A 10,972-nucleotide genomic window follows, 5' to 3' on the forward strand; every position below is an offset into this window, starting at 1 on the left:
CCAGGCTGACCATGGGCTGGGCTCCCTCTCTCCCGCAGCGCCCACCGGCCCCACATGCGCGGCCTCGCGCCAGGCCGCCTGCAGTGCCGGCTGCATCCCCGTTCCCTGGCTCTGTGATGGCGAGCAGCAGTGTCCTGATGGGACAGATGAGCAGTGCGGTGAGTGAGGGGAAGCTGGCACCTGTCCTCTGTCGTGGGGTGGCCTGGGGGGCTGCGCAGGCATCAAGGGGCCCTGGTGCTCTGGAAGGTGGTGGGACAGGGCAGGCCAGAGGCACCTTGCTCCTTGCTGGCTCTGCCAGTGACTCCTGTGTGGCACCCTGCAGGGTTGTGTATGCCCCAGAGCTCCTGGGGCATGTCTGTGGTATGGGGACATATCCTGGATCCCATGCTGAGCGAGGCAACTGCCAGAGAGCCCTGTTGGGGGCTGCTGTGGGCCAGCCCCTTGGCAGAGCCCCTTGGGCATTGCCAGCACCTGCCCCGTGCCAGGACGGAGGGGACCCTTGTGGTTGTGGTGGAGTGGTAGGTCCCAGTGACCATGTGCTGTCCCTGCAGATGTTGCCTGTGGTGGGGACCCCCATGTTTGGCAGTGTGATGATGGCCGGTGTGTTTCTAGCAGCTGGCGTTGCGATGGTACTGCTGACTGCCTGGATGGCTCTGATGAGCAGGACTGTGGTACGTAGTCTCTGCTGGGGAGGCTGAGTGGGAGTGGCGGTGGCTGAGGGCACAGGGCAGGGTGCAAGTGCTGCTCTGTTCCCTCAGTGTGCGGGGCAAAGAAAGTGCAGTGTCCTGGCACCCACCACTGCATCCCGCACTGGGAGCTGTGCGATCGGCACCAGGACTGCGAGGACGGCTGGGACGAGGAGGGGTGTCCCCAGCAGCCCTGTCTGCCCGGGCAGTGGCAGTGCAGGAACAGGGTGTGCATCATGGCTGAGTGGAAGTGCAACGGGATTGATGACTGTGGCGATTCCTCGGATGAAGATGTCTGCGGTAAGCAAGCATGCTGGATGCTCCTCAGTGGGGTGAGACCTGTCCAGGCCATGTGTGAAGTAGGGGGTACTTTGCCTTCCTGGGCCCCAGCTCCCCTTGGGATGGTGGCAAGCATCCCAGGAACCTGTTGATGCTTTGCAAGGCCTCCCCATGAGTCTGGGACCCATGGCTTCCCCTGTGCCCACCTGGTATTGATCTGCCCTCCTGACATGAGCTGTGTGTGCCATAGCCCCCTGCCCACCTGGCATGGTGCGGTGCGATGAGGGGAAGTGTATCCTGGAGTCCCTGATGTGCAATGACGAGGACGACTGTTTGGACGGCACTGATGAGCCCAGCACGTGCGGTGAGTTGCGTGCGGCTGCTGGCCACTGGCCGTGTGGCTGGGGCCGGGGGGAGCCGCAGAGCTGTCCTGCGTCGTGTCACCCCTCCACTGTGTCCTCGCAGGTCGGAGCTGCTTTGTACGCAATGGGGGCTGTGCAGAGACGTGCGCTGACACACACTGGGGAGTGCAGTGCTCCTGCGGGGCTGGCTGGGTCCTGCAGGCAGACGGGCAGAGCTGTGCTGGTAAGGGAGAGGTCAGGGTGCGCGTGCTTCGGGCACATGCATCCTTGGCTGCCGAGAGCAGGTTTTCCCCGGAGCCAGCGCTTGTGCAGGAACACCTGCCTCAGCCCCGCTCCTGCCTGCGTGTCACACCTGGCCCCACAAAGGCTGTGTTTAGGTCATGTCCCAGCAGCAGCTGGTGCACTTTGGGGCTGGGGGCACCCGGAGCCAGCGCTTGTGCAGGAACACCCCTGCCTCACCCGCTCCTGCCTGCGTGTCACACCTGGCCCCACAAAGGCTGTGTTTAGGTCATGTCCCAGCAGCAGCTGGTGCACTTTGGGGCTGGGGCCCAGGTCCTGGTATCTAGGGAGCCTGCCTGTGGTCCCTGGGGAGCAGCGGCAGTGCTGTCTGGGGGGTGGCTAGCCAGCTGTGCAGTGGGCTCCTGGCTGTGCCTATCCCTGCAGATGTGGACGAGTGCTCCCTGGAGTACAGCCCCTGCAGCCAGCTGTGCAGCAACACCCCGGGGGCTTTCAGCTGTGCCTGCCTCCAGGGCTACACCTTGTGGCATGGCACCATCTGTGAAGTGGCAGGGGGGGGGGGGGCGGGGGGCCGGGGGGGAGGGGCTGGGCAGTGCCCGCAGCTAGCCGCTTCCCCGCTCACCGGGTGACCTCCCCCTCACCCTGGCAGACAATGCAACACAGATCCTGGTGGCCGTGGGGCAGGACCTGGCCCTTCTGGATGTGCGGACCCAAGCCTACCGGCCCCTGCTCTCCACTGAGACCAAACCCCGTGCCCTGGTGTACGACCTGCTCCGAGAAACCTACTACTGGCTGACAGAGGAGGGCGAGCTCCGCGCTCGCCTCCCGGGGAAGGGCATGCGGCCCCTCTATGCAGGTGGGGAGGAGCAAGGGTCCTGGGTGCCATAGCGGGGCTGAGATGGGTGCTGAGAGCTGGCCTGCCACCCCAGCCCTGCCTTTCCTGTAGAGGAAGGGGCAACCTGTAGAGGAAGGGTTTTGCCTCCTGGCCTGGAGCAGGAGTGGTGTGCCTTAAACTGCTCTGTCTCTGCAGATGCCGGGGAGGTGAACAGCATCTCTGTGGACTGGTTCACAGGGCAGCTGTACTGGGCCAGCAGCCACCCTGCAGCCATCTGTGCGGGGCTGGGCGATGGACGGGGCTATGTGACAGTGCTGGGGAAGGACGTGGCACCAGAGCAGCTGACAGTGCATCCGGCTGCAAGGTGAGGAGCGAGTGAGCCAGGGTTGGCCCCGGGCTCCTGGGTGAGCGATGCTGGTGCTGACCATGTCATGCCTGCTGTGGAACTGTGGCAGCACTGGTGTTATGCCATGAGGTGGGTGCTTAGTGCCTGCCCCCAGGTCCTTGTACTGGGTCAACCGTGGGCAGAGGGGCCGGACAGTCATTGCTGCAGCCGGCATGGATGGCTCAAACCGGCGGGAACTCACAGTGGTGTCCATGGAGGAGCCTGTGGGGCTGAGCCTGGACCATGTGGCTGGCAGGCTGTACTGGATCAGCGAGTACAAGGAGGTAGGGATGTGGGGCAGCAGGGCTGTGCCCCCACCAGGTGCTGGGAGGCAATGAGGTGGGAGTGGGGAGGGTGGCCCTTGTTCCCCTGTGGCTATGGCCAAGGCATGGGAGGGAGCAGGGAGCGGTGCCCAGGTCTGGCACACATCCCTGAGCTGGGAGGGAGAAGGCACCTGTGTGAGCCCCGTGGCTGTGGTTCAGTGCCGGGGTGTGGGGGTGCCACATGGTCACCATGCCTTGCCTTGTCCCCAGTCCATCGAGACGCTGCGGGTGGATGGCAGCGGGCGCCACTCCTTTCCCACTGTCCTGCGGAGCCACACAGAGCCACTGGGCCTGGCTGTGTTCGAGAGCCGGTTCTTCTGGACCGACGGCACAGAGCTGGTGTCGGCCACCCGGGCCTCTCCCCAGGAGCACGCAGTGTTGCTCCGTGCCCCTGTCTCTGCTTTCACTGTGCTGCACGCACTGCAGCAGCCTCCCCGTGAGTACCCTGCTGGGCGCCTGCACCAGTGCAGGGCTGGCAGCACCCTCACCGCTTTCCTGGGTGCTAGAAGAGGCTGCGCTGGGTCCTGGAGCTCAGCGGGTCCTGCCTGATGACTCTCCTGGTCCTGCAGTGAGGGGTTGTGGGGTTGTGAGGGAGGGGACATATGAACCCATAGGAAAGCTGCCGAGTCCCATGGCTACGGGTAGAGCTGAGCCCTCCTACCTCATGTGACACTGCTACCCTGCCTGGGGTAGCCAGCCCACATCCAGCCCCAGGACAGCCTGTGTTTTTTGGGGATTGGGAGAGGCATGGGGGGTCATGGCTGCCTGAGCTCTTAATGTCCCCTTGCTCCCAGGGGACACTGCTGCGTGTGCTCCGGGCCTGTGCAGTCATCTTTGCCTCCTGTCCTCTGTGCACCCTCGGGGCTACAAGTGTGCATGTCCAGAGGGCCTCTTCCTCCTGCCCTCGGGGAAGTGTGCAGGTGAGCAGGGTCTGCAAGGCGGGCTTGGCTGTCCGGGGCAGGATGCATCCCTGTGGGAGTCGGAGGGGGCTGTAAGGTGCTGTGGCTTTGGTGGGATGAGGTTCCCAGCACACACCAGTGCTGTTATGTTTCTACCTTGGTTCATGCTGGTGACCTCGTCCATTACCCTGAGGGCCGCACTCACACACTGCCCTTGTACCCCACAGAGCTGTCCATCGTGTATGCATCAGGGAAGGCCATCTCCCTGTTGCAGGTGGGCCCTGGAGCGCACAGCAAACTGCTGCAGGAGTGGCAGGAGCCCCTCCACCTGCAAGATGTGGGCTGGCAGAGGTCGGTGCTCTATGGGACGGATGACCATGGGACGCTGCTGCGTGTAATGGGGCACCCAGGCAGAAGAGAGGCCATTGCAACCAGGCTGCCAGGTGAGACCCTATGGGGTGATGGAGGGCATGCTCCCCTTCCTGGTGCTCCCTGAGGCCTGAGGATTTCCTGGATGCAGAGCACAGCAGTCCCATGGTGACCACGCTGGGGCTATGCCAAGGCACCAGGCAGCTGTGCCCTGGTTTTAGGGGCAGGGGGAACCTAGGCAGAGGAGCAGGGTCATGGGACATCCCTGTAACTGCTTGCGTGCCTACTCTTGCCAAGTCTGCTCTGCCCGTGTGGACATCCGCTCGGGGGACCTGTACTGGCTCGCATGTAACCGGAGGGACATCGGGGTGATCCAGGCATCTGACACGTCCCCGCACATCCTGCACCGTGCTCGCAGCAGCATCCAGCACTTCTTCTTGGACTGGCAGCGGGGTGCTCTATACTGGCTGGCCCGCGGGCAGCCCCTGCAGCAGCTGAGCCTGGCTGGGGGTGCCCCATGGGATGCCTGGAACGAGACGTGGCCTGGAGACCTGCCTGCGGCCATGGATAGCAGAGCCTTCAGCCTGCTCTGGAGCTCAGCCCTGGGTGAGCCCTGGTGGTGTCTGGAGCAGGGAGCTGAGGTGGTTGCTATAGGCAGGAGTGACCAGCCATGCCCTACGTGCAGCAGGTCCCTGCCCAGGCAGTGGGGTGCTCATGGGGCAGACTCTGTTCCATGGCTGGGCCCCTGGCAGTGGGGGCCATGGGGGCCCTGCCATAGCTGTGGGTTCTGGGGGCATGGGGTGGGCCACGAGGGGTGCCGGCAGACCCCAGGGCACTACCATCCCTCTGCCTCGCAGGCCTGCGGGCACTGAGTCTGACCAAGCGGCAAGCAGTCACCCTGGCACCCAGCTGGTCCCACGGCCTTGTGGCCGCCGGGGAGCCATACCTGGTGTCGGCAAATGGGACAGCTCTGCTGCTGTGGGACCGGAGGACACTGGCCCTTGTGCTGTCTGTGCCAGCAGCAGGCGTGCAGGGAGTGGTGGCCTTCGTGGGCTCGGAGCCGCAGGCTGGTAAGAGTGGCCGGGGCTCTGTGCCTGGCATTGGTGCTGTACCTGATGGGGCTGGGTGGCCTGTGCTGCTCCAAGCTGGGGCAGGGTGCCTGGCTGCTGTTGTCCATGTGGGGTGCTCTTGGAGGTACCTGGAATGTGGGGAGGCCACAGCCCCAAATCCAGGCTTATGTTCCAGTGCCTGTGCCTCTGCCAGTGCCACCAAGCAAGGGGTCTGCCCTGCCACTCCCTCCACTTGTAACCACCACTACGAGGACAACCACAAGCACCACTGCTGCTCGGCCCACCACCTCCACCACGAGACCTACACCAAGCAAGACTACCACTGCGCTCACCACTATTCCTGCACCAACACCACAACACCAACCACCATCAGCCAGTCCACATCAACCAAGACCACCCCTGCGCCAACCACTGCCCGGACCACACCAACCAAGACCACCACTGTGCGGCCAGCGACCACCAGCACCACCACTCGGTCCTTGCCAACAAAGACCACTGCCCCACAGCCAACTACTATCACCCAGCGCCCAACCAGCCCTGCACGGGTAGTGCTGCCTACCCCACACCTCCTGTCCAGCCCTGCACACCCCCTGACCCCAGTCCCCCATCTGTCCTGTCCTCGCACGCATGTGCCCTGCCGTGATGGCACCGAGTGCGTGGCCCAGGAGTACATGTGTGATGGGGAGAAGGACTGTGCGGATGGCTCTGATGAGGATGGGTGTGCCCAGCTCTGTGACACCCCAGGTAGGAGCTGTTCTTCAGTGTCCTGTGCAGCTGGATCTCCCTGTGCCAAGGCTTCTGGCTGTTTCCTGGTGGGGTTGGTGGGATAGGGCCCTGGGAAGGTCTGAGCCCATCTGGGCTCTGATGCTTGTGATGTGGCATGCTGGTTTCTTCTGAGCTCAGCACTGGGCTAGAGGTGCTGTGAGTCAGAAGGGGACGACAGGGCTGGCCCTGCTGCTCACAGTGACCTAGGTGTGGCTGATCTGAGACTGCCTCAGTCGCCTTGCTCAGGACCTAGATGCACTGGGATGCACTGACTAGGAGGGACCAAGCCCCGTCACTGTAGTGTGGGGCTATTCTAGGTCACCAGGGGGCTAGCAGAGGGTCTGGGCACCCTGGCTGCCTACTGGAGGCTTAGCAAGGCTCCTTTGTCTCCCCAGGGGCCTTCCACTGCGTGAGCGGAGCCGTGTGCGTCGGGGCTGGGGAGCGCTGCGATGGGGTGCCACAGTGCCCTGACGCCTCGGATGAGACAGGCTGCTGGAGCCCCACACAGGAGTGTGCCCTGCGCTGTGACACTGCCACTCGCTGTGTCCCTGAGAGCTGGCTGTGTGATGGCCATGCTGACTGCCTGGACCATGCGGATGAGCAGGGCTGTGGTGAGACCCTGGGGCTGGGTGGGACAGGGGCTTCTGGGGGTTGCCTGCCCCACAGGTGGGTGCACCAGCCTTCCTGTGGGTCCAGAAGCAGGCACTGCCCGGGGCAACCTGCCAAGCAGCTGGAGGGTAGCTGTGCCACTGCTCAGTGCCACACCTGTGCTGGTGGGATGGGGATGGGGACGGTGCTCTGGCTCAGCCCTGGCCCTGCCTGCAGCACCAAAGGAGTGCAGCCCAGCCGAGTTCCCCTGCCGGAGCGGGCAGTGCGTGGCCCTGGCCCTGCGCTGCGATGGCGACCGCGACTGCCGGGATGGCTCGGATGAGGAGGGCTGTGCCGTGCCCCGGCCGCTGCTCTGCCGCACGGGTGAGGTGGCGTGTCCCCGCAGCGGGGAGTGTGTGCCAGAGGCCTGGCGCTGCGACGGTGCAGCCGACTGTGGGGACGGCACAGATGAGCAGGTAGGTGGGGTGGTGGGGACATAGTCTGTCCCTGCTCACTCCCGGGAGGGCTGGCGGCCCTGGTCACCCTCTGCTTTTTCAGGGCTGTCCCTGGGAGGAAGGGCTGTGTGGGGACCGGCAGTGGGGCTGCTCCCGTGGCCACAAGTGCATCCCTGATATCTGGCGCTGTGATGGAGAGCGTGACTGTACGGATGGCAGCGACGAGGCTGGCTGTGAGCAACACCCTGCTTTTATCCTCTCTGTGTCTCACCCAGGGGTGGTTGGTGGATACCCAGCACAGAAGGAGGTGGGGACATGACTGTGCCAAGGCAAAAGGCCCTGTGTGCTGGTTGCCTCTTCCCAGCATCTGTGGTGGCTCCAGGCCCCGGGTAGCTGTTGTCCCTGTAGGGCTGGTGGCCTTGGGATTAGGATAGTCTGAGGCCAGTCTACAGGCACGGCTCTGGACGTGGCTGCAGTGAGCCCTGGGCACCCTGTGAGAGCAGCTAAATCTGCCCCAGCTGAGCAAAAGGAGCTGGTAGATGAGGCTCAGGGCAGCCTTCCCTGCGTGTCCCTGCAGGCCAACCTGCTCCCTGCCAGAGTCACGAGTACCCATGTGGGCTGGGGGCCTGCCTGAATGCATCCCTGGTGTGCGACGGCCAGCAGGACTGCGCAGATGGCTCGGACGAGGGGGGAAACTGCTCTGTGCCCTGCCAGCGGTCCTGCACTCATCTCTGCTACCCCTCGCCCCAGGGCCCTGTGAGTGCCAGCAGCCCTTGTCCAGGGGCTTACCCCACCATGCTGCCCTGGTCCAGCTGCAGGAGGGAGCCTCATGTGTCCCCAAGGGGCAACCCTGACAGCCCCTTTCCCCACAGCGGTGCTGGTGTGACCCGGGCTATCGGCGGGCTGAGGACGGTCTGTCCTGCATGGACATAGATGAGTGCACAGAGCCTGTTGAGGGAGCCTGCAGCCAGACCTGCCTCAATGCCCCGGGGTCGTACAGCTGTGGCTGTCTCCCTGGCTACCTGCTGGAACCTGATGGCCGCATCTGCAAACTCACTGGTAAGCCCTGGGACAGCCAAGCAGTGCTGAGGGTCCCTGGCACCCTAGAGTAGACCAGGAGCCGGTGGGTACCTGTTCCCCCCTGCCTGCTGCCCACGGGGAGCCTTGTAGTCCCACAAATGGCCCTGTCCCCTCTGCCACGTGGCCTCCCAGGCCCCGCTCAGCTGTGACCTGCTGCTTGCCAGCCTGTGGCCAGTTGGAAAATCCATCTGCACTAACTGGGGAACATGCTGTGTGGTAGGGCCGAGTCCCAGCAGGCTCCAATGCCTGTGTGTGCTGGGGCCGTGGAGCCACCAGTGCTGAGCAGGGTCTGGGCGGCTCTTTGTTGCCCCAGGACCAGAGCCCATGTTGCTGGTGGCCGTGCAGTCAGAGCTGTTGACCTATGGCTTGCGGAGTGGGCGTGAGGAGGTGCTGCTGGCCACTGATAAGGATCACGTTGTCTTCTCGCTTGACTATGACCTGGTGGAGAGGAAAGTCTTCTGGATGGACCTGGCCACAGAGAGCATCCGCTGGCAGAGCTTCGACTTCGGCAAGAAAGGCACACTGGTGAAAGGTGGGCTGTGACAGTGTGGGGTTAGCAGGGCTGGCCTCTCCATGGCTGTGCAGTCTCCAGGTTGCCAGGCTGTGTCCCCTTGCATGGAGAGGTGCTGGTGGGAGCAGGGTTGGGAGGCGCCGGAGCTCCTGAGATGGAGGGGACCTGGGCTGGGAGCATTGTGCCAGAGGGCCATGCAGCTGTCACCCCAAGGGTGCAGACTCTTGAGCATGTTGCAGGTGTGAGATCGGACTGTATAGCAGTGGACTGGCTCGGAAGCAACCTGTACTGGACAGATGGGGCAGCAGGGCAGGTGCTGGCCACTCGCCTGGGGGCTGCCTGGCGAGGGATACCAGAGTACACTGTGGTGATGGATGGAGTCCTGGACCGGCCCCACTCCCTGGTGCTCCAGCCTCTGGCAGGGTAAGGCTGGGACAAGAGAACATGGGGACCTCCTTGCTATCCCTGCCCTGCCCCATTTTCCTCCACAGAGGCAGGCGAAAGGCTGGGAAAGAGGTGGGATGGCCTGACCTGGGTGCTGTTGGTGCTGTGCGACTGGGGAAGGAGCCCAGGCACCTGTCCCTGCCCTGGGTGGAGCTCAGTGTGACCCTGATGGGATAGGAAGCTCCACGCTGCTCCTCTGGGCTGCCCTGGTACTGGGACGATGCTGTGGCAAGTCCATGGGCCAGCACCTCTCTTCCTGCCAGGCTGCTGTACTGGTCAGAGGTGGGGAGCCACCCACGGCTGATGGAGGCCACCATGGATGGGAGTCGGCGGCACGTGCTGCTGGCCCAGGGGCTGGGCTGGCCTACAGCACTGGCCCTTGACCTCCCCACCTGGAGGATCTTCTGGCTGGATGAGAAGCTGGGCAGCATCGGTTCTGCACATCTGGATGGCACCAATGTGAAGGTGCGTGGTGGGCGCTCTGGTGATGGGGCCCTGATGGGGGCCAGGGTGGGCACTCACGGCCTCTCTGCCAGGTCCTGCAGCTGGGCTGGGTCCAGAGTCCTTTCGCAGCGGCTGTGTGTGAGGGGCAGCTCTACTGGTCGGAGAGGAAGGCATGGTCTGTGCAGCAGGTAGACAAGGCCAGCGGCAAGAACAGGACCGTGCTGCTCAAGCGACACGGGCAGCCCCACGGCCTCCAGGTACCTACCTGGGGGAGCCCCAAACCCTGCTGCACCAGCTCTGCTGGGGCTCCCACCCTGCACGGCCCTGCCATCCTCTGAGTGCAGAGCCACTGGGAGCTGTACCCCCATCCCAGTGGTCCTTGGGCAGCAGTCCCTGTGATCAAGGGTCTCTGGTCCTCTTGGAGCATCCTCACCATCCTGCCCCCAGCTGGGCCATGTCCGAGCCTTGGGAGCATGGCGTGGTGTCAGTCGTGCTCAGCTCCACTGCTGGGTGCTGGAGGGGCTGTGAGGCTGAGCCTGCCCTTCCCACAGGTGATACACCCAGCCCTGCGCCCCGTGGCCCCTAACCCGTGTGTGGCACGTGGCTGCTCCCACCTGTGCCTGCTGAGTGCCAGGCATGCTGGGCAGTGCCGGTGCCCCGCCGGGCTGACACTGGCTGCTGATGAGATGACCTGCCTGCCCCTCCGTGATTCGGCCTTTGCCCTCCTGGTGTCACCAGCAGCCGTGGCGCAGGTACCATCCTCCAGAGCCAGCCCTGGGGGCTGCTCTCCTTGCCGCTGTCAGGGGAGCAGGGTCCCCATCCTAGTGCTGCCTCCTTCCTCCAGGTCTACCTGAAGGACCTGCCCACGACAGCTGGATCCCAAGGCCTTCCCCCGCACCGGGCCCTGCCCTTGGCCAAGGTGGACCGCCTGACAGCCATCGACTACGCAGTGAAAGACAAGAGCCTGTACTTTGCGGAGGTGGGGGGCGACTCCATCGGGCTGCTGCGCCTGAAGGACTGGGGCCGGCTGTCCTGGAAGCGGGCGGTGGCTGTGGAGGGCACAGTGACGTCCCTGGCCCTGGACTGGCTGAGCGGGAACCTGTACTGGATTGGGGGGCAGCCGCCCAGCATCCGCGTGGCAGCTCCTGGGGGGCGGTGGGCCCTGGTGCTGCTCAGCGAGGGGCTGCAGGGCGCTGCCTGGCTGGGGGCGGGCCCCCGCCCCCCCCCCCCCTGGTTTTTT

At 64.4% G+C, this 10,972-nt stretch overlaps 1 protein-coding gene across 1 annotated transcript in view; it reads left to right on the forward strand.

Annotated features, from left to right (window-relative positions):
• Positions 1-10,972, forward strand: part of LOC103921808 (prolow-density lipoprotein receptor-related protein 1-like) — a 21,206-nt gene that overhangs the window by 7,923 nt on the left and 2,311 nt on the right. The window contains exons 2-25 of the mRNA XM_009329834.1: positions 39-158; positions 552-671; positions 759-986; positions 1,216-1,329; positions 2,214-2,420; positions 2,595-2,763; positions 2,900-3,068; positions 3,318-3,543; positions 3,902-4,027; positions 4,234-4,449; positions 4,673-4,981; positions 5,233-5,445; positions 6,046-6,189; positions 6,606-6,821; positions 7,036-7,274; positions 7,357-7,486; positions 7,831-8,009; positions 8,126-8,312; positions 8,647-8,865; positions 9,084-9,267; positions 9,552-9,753; positions 9,825-9,989; positions 10,284-10,484; positions 10,577-10,943. Coding sequence (XP_009328109.1) covers positions 39-158; positions 552-671; positions 759-986; positions 1,216-1,329; positions 2,214-2,420; positions 2,595-2,763; positions 2,900-3,068; positions 3,318-3,543; positions 3,902-4,027; positions 4,234-4,449; positions 4,673-4,981; positions 5,233-5,445; positions 6,046-6,189; positions 6,606-6,821; positions 7,036-7,274; positions 7,357-7,486; positions 7,831-8,009; positions 8,126-8,312; positions 8,647-8,865; positions 9,084-9,267; positions 9,552-9,753; positions 9,825-9,989; positions 10,284-10,484; positions 10,577-10,943 — 4,650 coding nt within the window. The remainder of the gene's footprint in view (positions 1-38; positions 159-551; positions 672-758; positions 987-1,215; positions 1,330-2,213; positions 2,421-2,594; positions 2,764-2,899; positions 3,069-3,317; positions 3,544-3,901; positions 4,028-4,233; positions 4,450-4,672; positions 4,982-5,232; positions 5,446-6,045; positions 6,190-6,605; positions 6,822-7,035; positions 7,275-7,356; positions 7,487-7,830; positions 8,010-8,125; positions 8,313-8,646; positions 8,866-9,083; positions 9,268-9,551; positions 9,754-9,824; positions 9,990-10,283; positions 10,485-10,576; positions 10,944-10,972) is intronic.

This window comes from Pygoscelis adeliae, unplaced genomic scaffold (genome assembly GCF_000699105.1).
Source record: "Pygoscelis adeliae isolate BGI_AS28 unplaced genomic scaffold, ASM69910v1 Scaffold67, whole genome shotgun sequence".
Taxonomy (NCBI): domain Eukaryota; kingdom Metazoa; phylum Chordata; class Aves; order Sphenisciformes; family Spheniscidae; genus Pygoscelis; species Pygoscelis adeliae.